General features: G+C 37.0%; 1 protein-coding gene across 1 annotated transcript in view; it reads right to left on the bottom strand.

Moving 5' to 3' along the window:
- Rbp (RIM-binding protein) overlaps window positions 1-17015 on the bottom strand; it is a 388051-nt gene that overhangs the window by 76228 nt on the left and 294808 nt on the right. The window contains exons 21-22 of the mRNA XM_068230934.1: window positions 9051-9155; window positions 2301-2453 (exon numbers count right to left, since the gene is read on the bottom strand). Of these exons, the coding sequence (XP_068087035.1) occupies window positions 2301-2453; window positions 9051-9155 (258 nt within the window). The remainder of the gene's footprint in view (window positions 1-2300; window positions 2454-9050; window positions 9156-17015) is intronic.

The raw sequence follows: 17015 nt of genomic DNA, 5'->3' as shown, positions 1-17015 counted from the left end.
TCACTGCTGCAATTGAATATACTCAAGCTGCCTGAAAAGGCCAGCCAGTGCTGTGATCGAATATACTTGATTTGCTTTTTTAACTGTGTTATATGCTTCTGCTATTTATTAGCCACACTTTAAACCAATTAGTTTATACTGTATTTCTATTATTAATTCTGTAGGAAAATGGTTTTCTTTAGTCACACATTTGTAAATATCATATTGGAATGACGGCTGCTGCATACGAATTCAAGATTTGTCTGGAGGAAATCTTACACTTTTAGAGGAGACTGGCTCTGATATGGATTTCGATAGTGGCAGTAGTGATATTGAGGATATTAGAGAAGTGATAGTGGTGATGATTTGCTGCCAGAGGGAGGAGGAAATGACACTGACCTAGGCCTGCCCACATGGTTGGATGATGAGTTTGCGCCAAACGGACATACATTTCAAGCATCAAACCTGGCTATGTAAAGTAATAATTTGACCCCAAGAATGCCCTGATATTGATTATTTCAAGGCATTTTTGAATGAAGAGGTGTTGGCAAAAGTAGTGGACAAAACAAACAGATTTTATGAACAGATAGTTGACCAAGCTTGGTAGCTGCAGTCGTTTATGTGTGGACAGTATCCAGTATTAGGGAGATAGTGGATTTGAACCCCACTGTCTGCAGCCATAGAGATGGTTTTCTGTGGTTTCCCATTTTCACACCAGGCAAATGCTGGGGCTGTACCATAATTAAGGCCATGGCCGCTTCCTTCCAACTCCTAGCCCTTCCCTCTCTCATAATCGCTGTAAGATAAATCTGTGATGGTGCGATGTAAAGCAACTTATAAAAAAGAAAAGAAAACAAAACATATAGTTGATGTTAAGTTCATGACAAGTACCCCTCTACTTATATCAGTATTGTGTGTATTCTGATTTCTGCTGTTAATTGTGTATACGGATTGGTACTGTGCATATATAGCCTATAGTAGACACAACCAATAACACACACACACAAAATAATAATAATAATAATAATAATAATAATAATAATAATAATAATAATAATAATAATAATAATAATAATAATAATAATAATAATAATCATAATAATAATAATAATAATAATAATAATAATAATAATAATAATAATAATCTAAGCATCTGGAATTGAACCCTGGATCTCTAACATGAACTGTCTCCAACACTGTATGAACAAACTGGTGAGTTAACATATTGTCTTGAACTATTATTCTGTAGTTAGTGCTTGTATATTATGTTCATATTGGTGATAATGTATGTTGAAGTTGATGGCTGAAATAATCCAGCTCTGGGGTCACACCAACCTATCCAAGAATTCAGCAGTAAAAAGGTTAATGATGAAGGTTTGAATTTAAGAAAGCATTCAAGCATTATTAGAGAAGTCTTGCTCGTGAACAGATGAAATGTTTGATAAATCTCCAAGTTCTTTGAAGAAACATTTAAGAAAAGGCTATGTCACATCTGCCACATGGGTGACAACCCTAAAAGCAGATCATTGATTGGATTGATTGATGTTGATGAAAAGAAACAAATAACAAACACAATGAGTGGTCAGTCAGTGTGGGAAGAGGAAGCTATAGAAAGAGGAGACAATGACAAACGAGAAAATACAAGAAAAAAAGAAGCACAATCTCCAAATCTTTGTACTTAGGTAAGAAAGTTGAATAAAGCAATCTGGAAAAGCAGACGAAGAGGAACAACTTGTTGCCACAATTGTATTTAAACATTCAGTCTTCTACATTTTCCTGAATATCAGTAAAATGCAAAAAGCAAAGCATCTCCATACAGGCCATGAAGGCCCTGGGAGGGGTGAAAGGTAAAGGCTTCCACTATCCGTAACCTTGCCATTTGGTGGCGTAGAGTGATTAGCTTTATGCTTAGCGATCTTTGCCCTCTCCAGGAATTAACCTGTTATTCAGTTTTGGTGCAGGCTGAGTGAACCTCAGGGCCATGTTCACTTACAAAAGTGGAAATCTTGTTTCTTAAATTTTTAACTTCCTTCAAGCAAACCGAACTCGTGTCCTGGGCAAACCGAGCACACTTTACCACCTCGGCCATGCAGCCCCTAAAATCTGACTTCCCCTGTTAGGTTTGAATCCACACCCAAGGTATTAGGAAGCTAAAAAAGGAATATGGGAAACATGGATGCCATAGAGTGGAGGAGGATGGTACTTTTCTAGAGTACTTCCAAATACTTCACAGCAGAGTTTATCTTTTCACCACCCAGTGTATTATTTAAGCAAAGCCACGTTCTGTCTAGACAACACCTGCTCACAATAACTAGGCTCACCTCGGCATCCACATTCGGTGACAGCTCCTGAGGGTCGTAATCGTACAGGGCTATCATCTTCTTGACAGGCATGTTGGCATAGATATCTCCCCATCGGTCCCGCGAGTGGGGTCCGCCATGTGGATGCGCGCCCCTGCCAGACTCCATGCTATTCTGTACAAAGAACATGAACATTATGTAATGAAAGATTAGAACAGTAATATATCATGCAAGATTGTTCAAGAGGATTGGAGGGAACTGTGAGAAGTACAAATGACAGCATTGTAAAGATCATATTTTGATTGATGATTATAATTATAGTGCCCTAAGTATCTGCAAAATTTGATTTTTTTGAGATAAGTGTATTCCATGGGTTTTGAGGGTGGTTTCCAGTGATCTTTCATAACTAAATTAATGTAGCTACATCCAAGCTCAAGATATTATAGCTGTATTTTTATTGGTGTATGTTACAAAATCGCTGTTTATGACTACTTAGAAAATATCCAGAAAGGCATATCTTGCATTTCCTCGAGTTAACCAACGAATCTGCTAGAAGATACAGTAAGTGTGCTAAGGAAATGGCATATTCACCAATAGTGTAGGAGAGATAAAACAGCTCTAAATCTAAAATGCCAGTTATCTCAAAACAAGTACTTTGCACATTACTTTGAATTTGTTTAGGATAGGAGAATCGGAGTAGAGACCATTGCAGTTCTTACCATTGCAGCTACACCCAAGTGTTAATTGTTGTCATGCTCTTACTGTCTGCATTATTGGTACATAAAACTCACATATTTTATTTGAACATATCTACATTTAACGACTTTTAATGAAATAAAACAATGAGAGTTTCCTCAAAAATTCAAAGTTATACCATATAATATGCGAGAGTTATTAAAGGACTGCTGCCAGTCATTATGACCAGTATATATTTTGAGATATTAATGGACGTGACTAGAGAGCATTTTTACTGGATGATTATTTATAATTTTATGAGCAGACTCAATCAACTGGAATGTCTGGTTCGATTACAGGAAGATTTTCTGGTCTCTGTTCTCTCACAAATTACAGTTTACGACTGGTTTGTGCAGTTTCAATGAGCAAGAACAATATTCTGAAAGATGAAGAACTTGCAGGATGTTCAGCAACAACAGTCACAAAGATCCCGTGTGCATGGGGATGGTAGAATATATCCATGTTATCCTCTACCTGTTATAAGATGCAATTGAAAGGGAATAATAATAATGGCGTATGGCTTTTAGTGCCGGGAGTGTCCGAGGACATGTTCGGCTCGCCAGGTGCAGGTCTTTCGAATTGATGCCCGTAGGTGATATACGCGTCATGATGAGAATGAAATGATGATGAAGACGACACATACACCCAGCCCCTGTGCCAGCAGAATTAACCAATTACGGTTAAAATTCCCGGCCTTGCCGGGAATCGAACCCGGGACCCCTGTGACCAAAGGCCAGCACGCTAACCATTTAGCCACGGAGCCGGACAATTGAAAGGTGAGGAGTGAGTGTAGGGACATGGGCTCTCAGCTAACAAGTGTGGGTTGACAATCATTAAGACTTAGCAGAGCCTGCATCGCCTCCACTTACTTGCATCACATTCCTCAATTTGAACTCTTGTTCTCTTCCGAGCCCAATGGTATTAGATTTGCAAGACCTACAGAATCTTTCATTTTCACAACCTTTGAGGCCCTTCCCTCTCTTTAGCCAATACCTCAATTTCTCAAAGGACTGGAACTCTTTCTTGTCCTCTAATTAGTGTTCATAGAGGATGGTTGCCCAGTTGTACTTTCTCTTAACACTAGCGAGAATGTACCAGTGATTTTGAGCAGAAAGAATGCGTTATTGCTACATAAAACATATTTTATTTGAACTCATCTGCATTTATAGACTTTTAAACTGTAACAATGATTGTTTCCTCAACAAATCATGGCAGATGTGTTGAAGTATTTTGGAAGAGAGGGAAAAGTGCTTTCTGCAGAGTGTCGCAGTAAATTCCCAAGAAAGACAATCAAGCATATGAGGGGGCATCAAATATAAACAGGATTTTGTTTTTTATTTAAATTCATTTATTGAAAAATACAAGGTAATTACAATTTATTTTTCCACATAGTTTTCTGCTTTGGAAATGCATTTGTCCCAGCGTATGGGCAGCTTTTTGATGTCCCCATTGTAAAAAGAACAGGGTCGTATCACCAGCCAGTTGCGCACAAAGTCTTCCGCACACTTGTCACCTTCAAATCGTTGCCCTCCTAGAGCTTCTTTAAGCAGTCCGAATAAGTGGAAATCACAGGGCGATAAGTCCAGGCTGTAAGGAGGATGACCCAAGTATAGTCCAGTGCATTTCCTGTAGATTGGGGACAGTTAGAGCTGCAGTATGGGGACGCGCATTGTCAAATCGGTTGGTCTCGTCTTCTGCAGCAATATGCAACCCTCGCCTTATTCAACAGCTCGCAGTAGTAAGCAGCATTGACTGTGCGTCGCTCATGCAAAAAAAATAAATATATATATATATATCAGCAAAATGCGTCGATCTAAAAAAACAGTTGCAAGAACCTTGCCAGCTGACAGTCAAGTCTTGGCTTTCACTGGTGCTGCCTCCCCTTTCCTCCCCACTCCTCACACACATGCATCCTTGACAATGTTTGATCACCGAGCTGTGCAGTCAATCTCTGGCAAATTTCTGGCACTGTAACTCCTTCATGAGCAAGAAATTTTATAATTATGCGTTGCGCAGTGGAGGGGTGCACCCGTTGTTCTGACACAGTGAGCGTTACTGATGAAACAGCGGGAAATATCTAACAGCATGCTCTCCCCTCTCCTAACGGTCCCGCCTAAGCATAGCAGAAGCACTGGGCCAGGAACATGTTCAGGAACAAAAATCCTGTTTATATTTTATCGACCTTTGTATTGTTAGAGTGAACAGTGGTGTAATGTCAGGGCCCACAAGGCCTCAATGCAGGTGACCCTACGGCATAAGGGGCAGAAGGGGAAAAAAAAAAAAAAATCATTTAATACCAATAGCACTCTACATGGGAAAGGTGACATCATGATGTTGTAGAAGGGGCCAAAACGATTGTTGCTATCGTTCGTAAGTAGCGTAATTGTTGGGTGGTTGTATCTGGCTGCAGTTACTGTGTTGAGTCTAGCTGTCTCTCATGACAAAAGAGCCAAGGTCTTTCAAAAAGATCTGTACCAAGTTATAATAAGAAAAACCGATTAAAATTGGTGTCAAAAATATAATATTTTAGACCTAATTATTCCTGTTACTGTTTCTTCTGCAAATCGATAATTTTCAAAACTGATATTTTAAAAAGAATTACCTATGAAATATTATGACCCAAGGCAGATTCAGCGACCTCAAGTCTACTTAGCATCGCATGTATCATCCGTGGATATCCTTCAAATCGTCAATGCTTTTGCATTCCAGAAAGTTTGCTGTGTGGTCCACTTTCTTTAGAATCAGATATGAGTACAGTTAAGTTTTAACAGTGTAAAGATAAAAGATAGATACATTTATTTATTTACAGTGTATTTTGATCCTTACAAAATGTATCATTTTCAAAAATAAAATCTGTTTATATACTGTATATATTGCTAGTGGTTTAAGATTGCACAAACACATAAAATGTTTTCGGTGACAGAAGGAAGGGAAGGAAGTAGGATTGGGAGGGTAGCGTAAATAGTTTGTTTTTACAATTTGTACGTCGAGGAATTGCCGTTCGGTTGCATCTAGCAGCAGTTATCGGAACTGTGTTGAATGTATCACATCACAGCTGTAAACAATGCTTGCCCTGGCCGTCTCTCACAACACCGCAACATGCTCCTCACATAAGACTTGCAGACTTGCACTAAATTATTGAAAGATACTTACAGCAATTAAAATTGATACCAAAATATTATATTTTAGTTAGAAAATGATACTTTCTTGATGTGTAGTGTACCGAAGATGGTATTATGCACAAAATTTGCTTATCATTTAACTTTTTTCAAAAATGTATTCAACAACAATGTACAGTATAATTCCAACAATAACTTGATGTAGTAACAATCGATCAACTCAGTTTCTAACGAGCTCTCTTCGAGCAAAGGTAATAACATGGTGTAGTTACACCAGGCTTACCAGTTATGCGGTTTGATATTTTCCAAACTTTATTTGAACAGTTTTTTATTTAATTTTGTTAATATATTTTTCTGGGTTGTAAGCAATAAATTATTATAAGTATACTTCAGTATCGGTTACAGAGGATAGTTCTCTAGTTACTGTAGTTGATCATTAAACCACAGAGACAATCAAATTTTAAAACATCATTTTTTAATCTCTCGGTTCATATAATTTGACAACATATTGCGTTAGTTCTACTTGCTGTAATGATGTTTATATTAATTATTCACAGGTTTTACATTTCATTTGAGGGGCCCAAATTTTTATTTTGGCAGGTGGGTGCGTATCACATTTCTTACGCCCCTGGTGCTTGAAGCACAATGGGTTAAGTGTCTGACATACTTCAATGAAGCCTGAATGACCTACCTAGAGATGTACTAGTTACACCTTTTCAATAAAAATTGCAAAATACATTAAATCACCAATGATAACATGTCATGTTAAAATGTCCCTCTTCTGCAACATCTTCACTCAAATATAGCCTAAATTCAATGATAAAAATGTATACATACAAATTTTATAAGTGCACTGTGTTGCATTAAATTTGAAAATTTGTCAAAAAATACATCCATTGTCTTAGGGGCAATAGATAAATATGCATGAATGAAGATGCTACTGTAAAATACCACACTGCCACAAGAATCATGTAAAATAATGAGAAATACTGTAAAAGCTTGTATGTTTAAGGAGGAAAATAGATGTGCTGAAGCAATGTCCCCTTGAGCAGCTGTGATTGTTACACGCACTTGTAAGATATAGGTGATCGAGTGAGTGATTGCACTGTGAGCTTCATTTGGGAGCTAATGGGTTTAAACCTGACTGTTGGCAGCTGTGAAGATGGTTTTCCAGGGTTTCCCCATTTTCACAACACGCAAATGACAGGGTTATACATTACTTAAGGCCATGACCACTTTCTTCTTTCTTCTAGCCCTTTCCTATCCCATTGTCACCAGATGACTTATCTGTGTCGGTGCAATGTAAAAAAAATAGTAAATAAGTCCTGTTGATGGGGTCCACTGTACTGCGGAACACCTCTCATGAAGTGATAGTGAACGACGGTGTTCAAGGAGAATCTTAATGTAGCTATGGATTAAAGGAACCAAGTTTTGAAGAGAACTTAACATTGACAAATTACAGATTTCCAATTTCAATTTTAATGCAACACATTTTTGATTCATCATCATCATCATCATCATCATCATCATCATCATTATCATCGTCGTTGTTGATGATCTCCAGTTGACCGGGTGTGGTGTACGAGCCCCCTCCATCTTTGTCTGGCCATGAACCACTGTTCTCTCATAATCTTCTCCCAATATTGTCCTCTCTTCTAGATATCATTCTTCACCAGATCAGTCCATTTTCTCTTGGGTCTGCCCACGGGTCTTTTTCCTTTTACTTCTCTTTCATATTCTCTTCGTGCAGTCCTGCTTGCACTCATCCTTCTTACATGGCCAAACCACTTCAGTCTTGCCTTCTGGATCCTCTGTGGTAAGGAGTCTCCTATTTCCCCCTCCTCTCGGATTTTTTCATTCTTGAACTTGTCCTTCCTGATCTCCTGTATCATGGTGCGTAGGAACTTCATTTCTGCAGCTTGGAGTTTTGAGTTGACTTGTCTCCTTAACGTGGTAGTTTCCAGGCTATACGTGAGGATGGGTGTATAGTATGATTTATATAATGTCATCTTAGCTTTCAATGGTACTTTTTTATCCCTCAGCAGTTGTCTTACTTGGTGGTAAAATTGAGTTGTCTTGCTAATTCGACTGTCTACCTCATATGCTGTAAGGTTGTCTTTTGATACTATACTACCCCAGTACCTAACCGTTGGAACACTGTCCAGTTTGATGTCATTTATTCTGATTTGTGGTTTGTCATCTCCCCTCTATAACTTCATCACCATCTTCTTAGCCTTGTTGATATTTAAATCATATCTCTTAAACACTTGACTCCATTTCTGCAGTTTTTCTTCCATATCCTTTTTGGTTTTACCCCAGATCACCACATGTTCTAAAAAAATTAAAGCTTGCAAATCCTGCTACTTCTTCCTTTTCAGTGCCTTTATCATGGCATCCACGATCATAAATAGGAAGAGCGACAAAGCACCTGTGTATATTTTTGTCATGGAAGTTCTATGTAACTGAAGATATCCCAAAAGAGAGATGAAACATGTCCTACATTTTAACATGACTTGTTATCCTTGGTAGTTTAATGTATATAATGATGCTAGTGGGTTTTTTTTTTACGTCACACTGACACAGATAGCTCTTATAGCGACGATGGGATAGGAAAGACCTAGGAGTTGGAAGGAAGTGGCTGTGGCCTTAATTAAGGTACAGCCCCAACATTTGCCTGGTGTGAAAATGGGAAACCACGGAAAACCATCTTCAGGGCTGCCGACAGTGGGATTCAAACCCACTATCTCCCTGATGCAAGCTCACAGCCGCGTGCCTCTAACTGCACAGCCAACTCGCCCGGTATATATATATACACAATGATTTGTATTGGAAAAGTGGATCTAATACATCTCTTAAAAAGTGATTAGTCAGTGTCAACACAGAATTCAAAATGAAGTTTATTACACTAATGCCCTACCTTAGGCATTTCTTGCACCTCTACAACCATATTGTGCGGTACATATCCTCGCCGCCCACGACACTCACCCCAGTAGAAACCATCAGGATCTTTCTCACCATAGACCTGTGGACAACATAAAACAGGAGAAATTAGGAATCTGCATTGGTAAAAACTTACAGATCCACAAGTAATAAGTACGGTAATACCAATATTTAAGAAGGAGGCACAAGAAGATATGTGATAATTATTGAGGAATCACACTCCATATTTAAAAGGGTACTAGAAAAGACAATGAGAAAAAAGGTGGAAGGACAATTACAACATCAATAAGGCTTTCAAATCAGAACATCAACACTAGACCCCATCTTCAGTATGATGTATACTGTAATGGAAAAACATTGGGAATAAGGAAGAGATATGGTGATGACTGGAGCCCAGAAGTTAGGCAAAATGCCTTTTTTCATCTGGGTGGATATATCGAAGTGTCATATAGAGATCAACATGTTTCCGTATATTTCGGAATGGTACCATCAGTAATTTTTTTGCCTATTTTAGCTTCCGTAGCCTATTTGATAGTTTAATGCCTTTTTTGTCCTTTTTAAGTTGTTGTGGATATTTTCTGCTGTTATTTACGTATTAGAATTAATCAATGGAAAGAAAAAAATATGTAATTCAATTGTACTGTATTAATAATTTAAAAAAAATATTTTAACTTAATAGATAACAAATAACATTTATACCAATGATATTTTCATATTACACAAATCTCTACCAAAAACTCCACAAGCCAAATGGTCAAGAGGGTTGCCAGGTCCGTCCTTGCTACGTAAAATGAAGTGCTGGTGGTGATTATTGTTTTAAGAGGAAGAACAACTTGGTAACCATCCTCTACTACCACTAATCAGAAGGAAAATGGAATAGGCCCGATACTTTGAAAAGTGAAGGTATCGGCAAAAGAAAGGGAAAGACCACGAAGAGCGCGAAAATGAAAGACTCCCTGGGCCTCGCAAATCTAACGCCATCGGAGTCGGAACAGAACAAGAAGTCAGACAGAAACTTAAGAGTGACTAACCGGACACGTGTGTAAGCAACACCAGATTCAGCTGGGGGAACCGTGGTCGCCAACCCACACTCAAGTTGAGAGGCCCTGGTCCCCATTTTAGTCACCTCCTCTCATGACAGACAGGGAATACTGTTGACATTACCCTATCATCCCGATCCACATTGCGATGAAAGATTCAGTACTAAAATGTGATGCAGATGTGTGTTACGTAGCTTACATTAAAGCATCTTTATTATTTTAGTGCTCATTTTTGTTATTATAAATGCCTATTTTAATTATTTTACTATTTGTTAAATGTTAAGTGCTTATTTCTCTGCCTCTTTTAGCAAAAACAATTGCTTCATCTTCCAGACTCAAGTGATGACATTCCGTGATTTAGAGGTTTATGAGGGTATGGAAAGGAATGCAACAGAAAGGGCTTGGAAAACAAATTATACATCGTGTGCAAGCAATAAACAAAAATTGTTGCAGAAGTGGGGAGGACAGGGTGGTTTTAGAATGAAACTGGACTATGGCACGGAAGTGTGCTGTCACCACTGTTATTCATAATGATTATGGACAAAATTGTGAAGGAGACAAAGATAAAACAGTGGGTCACGGAGCTGAAGGTAATGCTGTTTTCAAATGATATTGCGGTGTGGAGAGCAATCAGAGAGGAAGTACAAGGGTAACTCGACATACTGAGTGAGATTATTGAAAATCAGCGTGGAAAATAGGAAGACAATGGTGTTCAACAGAGAAGACCTGCTGCAGGATTCAGGGCTGGACACAGAGACCAGTAAAAGAATTCAACAGGGAAATGCATTCTACTAGAGTGTGAGAAACCTGGTATGGAGAAAGGAAGTAACCAATGAAGTGGGGTGATGTATAAGATATACCGGTACTACCGCCCAATACTGACAAATGTAGCGGAGACCTAGACACTGACAAAAAGACAGAGAATAAAATCCATGTCAGTGAAATGAAAGTTTCAAGAAGTATGAAAGGAAAGACAAGAAAGAACAGAATAAGAAGTGAGAATAAGTAATGAATGTACGTTTTCGTGGCTCATAGTATTAAAATAAATAAATAAATAAATAAATAAATAAATAAATAAATAAATAAATAAATAAATAAATAAATAAATAAATAAATAAATAAATAAATAAAGAATTAAAGCCACTATGTTTATTTAATGAAGCCGAGCTTTCAGCCAAATTGCATTGGCCTTCAACAGGGCAAGTTAAATTCTGCTTCTGACAGTGAGCAAAGAAATTCAAAGAAACGTGGAAGTCATGACCGTACTATCCATGGCCTACCCCACTAATAGGTCTCAAGGATCTTCGTGCTGTAATTCACCGCCCTCTGTTGATGGTTTCGTGAGCGCGTCCCGCTGTTCCATGGTGGTGTTATGCATGTATTTCTGCAGTACAGGTCTCCATGTATTTGATAACTTGAAGCTGTCTTCCCTGTTAATGTTATTAGGGCACAGCTCTATCTCTATGGCTTCTCTTACCAGTCGAACATAGAAGTCTTTTACAGGTGCGATGACCTTCACATGGTCAAAGAGGATTTCATGTTCTGCTAGTTGCTTTACGTCACACCGAGACACATAGGTCTTATGGTGACGGTGGGACGGGAAAGGGCTAGGAGTGTGAAGGAAGCGGCCGTGGCCTTAGTTAAGGTACAGCCCCAGCATTTGCCTGGTGTGAAAATGGAAAACCACGGAAAACCATTTTCAGGGCTGCCGACAGTGGGATTCGAACCTACTATCTCCCGAATACTGGATACTGGCCGCACTTAAGCAACTGCAGCTATCGAGCTCGGTATTTCATGTTCTGTACTATAGAAATGTTCTGCTATGGCAGACTGGCTTATGGCATTCTCCGTGGAGGATGAAAGAGCGACATTCTTTACCGACCTAATGTGTTCCTTCATCCTGGTACTGACAAGCCTTTTCGTCATGCCAATATATGAGCAACCACAACCACATGGAACTTCATACACGCCCAGTGTTTCAAGATGTGGTTTTACTTTGAATGGTCGAAACAGGGATTTGAGCTTCCGGTCTGTGGTGAAAACTGGAATTATATTGTGCTTTCTAAGAATTCACCCTATTCTGTCAGTTATACCTGCCACATAAGGAAGGAATACTTTCTTCTTTTTAATGTAGTCCTGGTTGGTACTATCCCTGTTAGGCTCCTTGATCTTCACAGCTCGTGCTATGTCTCCTGACGTATAGCCGTTTTTCTTCATGGATGTTGTCAGTTCTCTTAATGCACTTGAGCGGTTATCGGCGTCTGCAATGTTATTCACCCTAGTAAATAACGTTCGAAGGCGAGCTGCATTTTTGCACGGGTGGTGATGTAAGGACTTATGAAGGTATCTTTCAGAATGTGTAGATAATTTACCTTTTCTTGATGTGCTAGTATACAAGAAGAATGAGGGTACACTAGGCCATGCAATGTACAGGAAACCTACACATTCTGAAAGATACCTTCATAAGTCCTCACATCACCACCCATGCCAAAAAGCAGCTCTCCTTCGAACATTATTTACTAAGGTGAATAACGTTGCAGACGCTGATAAACGCTCAAGTGCATTAAGAGAACTGACAACATCCATGAAGAAAAATGGCTATATGTCAGGAGACATAGCACAAGCTGTGAAGACCACGGAGACTAACAGGGATAGTACCAACCAGGACTACAGTAAAAAGAAGAAAGTATTCCTTCCTTACGTGGCAGGTATAACCCTTTCAGACCGAGTACGCACAATTGTGCGGGTTCGTATTTTAGTTATCCCTGACCGTATTTGATGTTTTTTCGGCGCTACACCGGACTGCAGTGATTGTACAGGACACGTGGCGTGTATTTCAATTGATTTTAGTATGCGCTTGACCGCCAGGGCGAAGGAAGAAGAGTTTAAAAAGCACAGTTGATCGGCGAGATGGCAGGAAGCAGTAGTGCCGAAAGTAAGTATTTATTTACTGCGTTTATATTAATCTAGAAGCTTTACTGAATACCGGAATATATTCAATGAAGTGTGTACATTGGTTAGTGAACGTAAATTTTGAAGCTACACCATCGTACGTGATACAACGAGGTTTTGAATTTTGATACGCACAATTGTGTGGGTCCTGTTTTTCGGATGTTAGTTTTTATTTTGTAAAATAAACTATTAATATGTGTATTGAGGAGCATTTTAGTCAGTTCTTGACGTACAAACAAAAATGCACACCTCCAGTTTTCTTTCAGGTCTGAAAGGGATAACTGACAGAATAGGGTGAATTCTTAGGAAGGACAATATAATTCCAGTTTTCACCACAGACCAGAAGCTCAAATCCCTGTTTCGACCATTCAAAGTAAAACCACATCTTGAAACACTGGGCGTGTATGAAGTTCCATGTAGTTGTGGTTGCTCATATATTGGCATGACAAAAAGGCTTGTCAGTACCAGGGTGAAGGAACACATTAGGTCGGTAAAGAATATACAATAACAAAGTTTTATTATGAATCCACCTGTTCAAAACATTATAATGTTGTCACATTTAAAATATCTTCATTGGTTAAAAAGTTATATATGGGACATGTTTCGCTCCATTACAGAGCATCATCAGCCAAATCTGAATCTCGAATAATTGTTATGTACGTAAATAATGACTTAAGAACTATTAGACCATTTTTCACAAACTTAAAACTTACTCTATCAGAATATCATAAAATACAAAATCTTTGTAAACATGGCTTAATTACATGTGCTTAATAGGAAGATACATTAAATTTGTGGAAGAAAGAATACTAAAAAATTAAATAAAAAAAATATATCATGTCTAAAATCTTAGAAAGACGTGAAAATCAATCTTAGGAGCTAAATTTGAAGATTTTCTTGGTAATGAGATCTGGTAAAAAAGTTATTTATCCCTTGTGGATAAGAGTCTATAAAGATTCAAATTTATCGTCAGTTTGATGATTGAACTTGTGACAAGATGAATGTTGGTCTTTAAGAAATTTAGATGCTTGTTGACCTCGGCGAATGCTGTTGAGTAGATATGTTCTTATAGATGTCGGTGACTGCACGTTGAACTATTGGATTTGATAAGGCATGATTGAAAGGGACGTAAATCAATGCTCGTATTTAAAAGTTGTTGCTTGGTTTATCTTGTTGAATGTCTGTAACAAGAAAAGGAATCTTGTAAGTAATCGGAAGTTGTGTTGCTAGTTAAGAGTGTGCTTCTAGAAACTTCACTTACCCCTCCAATTGCTATTCGTCAGTTTGGTGTTATTACATGTAATAAATATCATTTTTGGTCCGTATTGATGATATTAGATTGAAATAATAACATTAAGTTATTTATTAGACCACCTAATCAATACAAAATCGTCTTGGATGATTTACATAAATTTGTTAGCTAATGGTGGGACATGTTTCGCCTTCCCTGAAGGCATCATCAGCCATAGTCTTAACCTTAAATTAAAAATAAGCGTTTAAATAACATGTAGTGATGAAATGAATTTTAAAATCTTGAAGAGATTTGAAGTAAAATAACATTAAAAATAACAATGATGGTTTGAAAATACAATGTGATGAGATACAATAGTGGAAGTATTAGCAAAATTAACATTAGAAGGCTGCTAAAATAAGTACAATGGATAAAACAACAACAATTCATTAATTTTGCTAATACTTCCACTATTGTATCTCATCACATTGTATTTTCAAACCATCATTGTTATTTTTAATGTTATTTTACTTCAAATCTCTTCAAGGTTTTAAAATTCATTTCATCACTACATGTTATTTAAACGCTTATTTTTAATTTAAGGTTAAGACTATGGCTGATGATGCCTTCAGGGAAGGCGAAACATGTCCCACCATTAGCTAACAAATTTATGTAAATCATCCAAGACGATTTTGTATTGATTAGGTGGTCTAATAAAAAACTTAATGTTATTATTTCAATCTAATATCATCAATACGGACCAAAAATGATATTTATTACATGTAATGTCAATGCCAACCAGGCAATAGTAAAACCTAACAAGTACTTGAACCTAAAAATTAAAATAGGCAAGATTTCTAGAGATATCAAGTTTCTCAAAGATTGCTTGAAATTAGAGTTGGTACCTAAATTTCTCAAATCTTTACAAAGAAAAAGTCATCCCTATTCAAAATCTAATGCCACTCAAAAGAAAGTAAACAACATATGGTTGAAAAATGAAATTAAACTATTATACAAGAAGAAATCTTTACTAAATTTACAATTATATAGGACTCATTTGACCATCTCTCAGAAATTACCCCCACTTGAATGGAGCTCATTTTTAAGGTACACTAACCTCAAACTATCTTACGTATTAGACAAGAAACAAAAAACCCTAAACCATAAATTACTTTGTCTTCAAGAAAACAAATGTAAAACTCCTGACCAAAATACAAACAACAAAGTATCCCCTTCCCATTTGACTAACATTCCCACTACAATCAACCTATCTAATGCAACCTTCTCTAACCAAGAATTAAATCTATTAGATAAAGGCATCAAACATAATTGGCCTAATCACAAAAAGGCAGAAGACATCATCACTACCATCGCTGAAACCGAAACTAATATCGATAAACAAATCCCAATTGATAAACAGAATGACGTACGATATGAAGTAAAGAAGAAACTCCCAACTTTGATTAATGAGATAACATCTAATAATAACTTCAATGTCTCGAAACAAATTCTAAACCTAAAATCCAAAATTAATAACAACAACGTAGTAATTACAAAAGCAGATAAGGGCAACACCATAGTAATAATGAACAAACAAGATTACATCAATAAAACTGAAACCTTTCTTTCAGACAATACCTATACCTTAATTAACAAAGATCCAACAAACAAAATACAGCGTAACTTAAAGAACCTTCTTAAAAATTCTAACTTCATTTTAAATGATCAAGATTATCAGAAATTAACTGTAATGAACCCAAAATTACCTACAGTGAGATCACTGCCCAAAATTCATAAAAATGATGTCCCCATTCGGCCTATAATTAATAGTATCAATAGTCCTACCTATAAAACCTCTCAATTCCTACACAAATTCCTAAAAAAACACTTCAAATTTCACAACTCCAACCCCATAAAGAACTCGATCGAACTTTGTAATTCCCTAAATAAGTTCAGTCTACAACCAAACCACGTTTTATGTTCTTTTGACATCACCAACATGTATACTAATATCCCTATCAACAATACTATTAACATCATAAAAAACAATCTGTTGAAACATAGCACATTGAGTAAAATCGAAATTGATGAATGGTTAAAATTACTTAATTTCGTTTTAGACAACAACTATTTTACCTTCAATAAGAAAATTTACAAACAAGAAGGTCTAGCGATGTGAGACCCGTTATCTGGAATACTAGCCGATATATACTTAGATAATCTCGAACATAGTAAGATTATTAATAACATCAACGGACTCTGTCTTTGGCATCGCTATGTTGATGACACCATAGCTATCATTGATAAACAAATCAACAACAGCAATAACATACTATCATTCCTCAACAACTTAGATAATAATATTAAATTCACTAAAGAAGATGAGTTTAATAACTCTTTGAACTTCTTAGATATCAAAATCACACGAGCATTAAACAAATTCGACTTCCAAATATACAGAAAACCCACCTTTTCTCCAACAACCATAAAAAATGATTCTTTACATCCCAACTCACATAAAAAAGCCACTTATCACAGTTTAATATATAGAGCATTAAAGATCCCTATGTCCTCTACTAATTTAAAGAAAGAATTACTATTCATCAAGGAAATAGCTAAATTCAATGGATTTAACACGAATATGATTGATAAAATCATCAATAAAACCAAACTGAAACTAGCTACCAATTTAACTCCATTAAAACCCGTCAAACCTAAA

This window comes from Anabrus simplex, chromosome X, assembly GCF_040414725.1.
Source record: "Anabrus simplex isolate iqAnaSimp1 chromosome X, ASM4041472v1, whole genome shotgun sequence".
NCBI lineage: Eukaryota > Metazoa > Arthropoda > Insecta > Orthoptera > Tettigoniidae > Anabrus > Anabrus simplex.
Note: the sequence above shows the minus strand (reverse complement) of the source record. Positions and strands in the feature narration are given on the sequence as shown.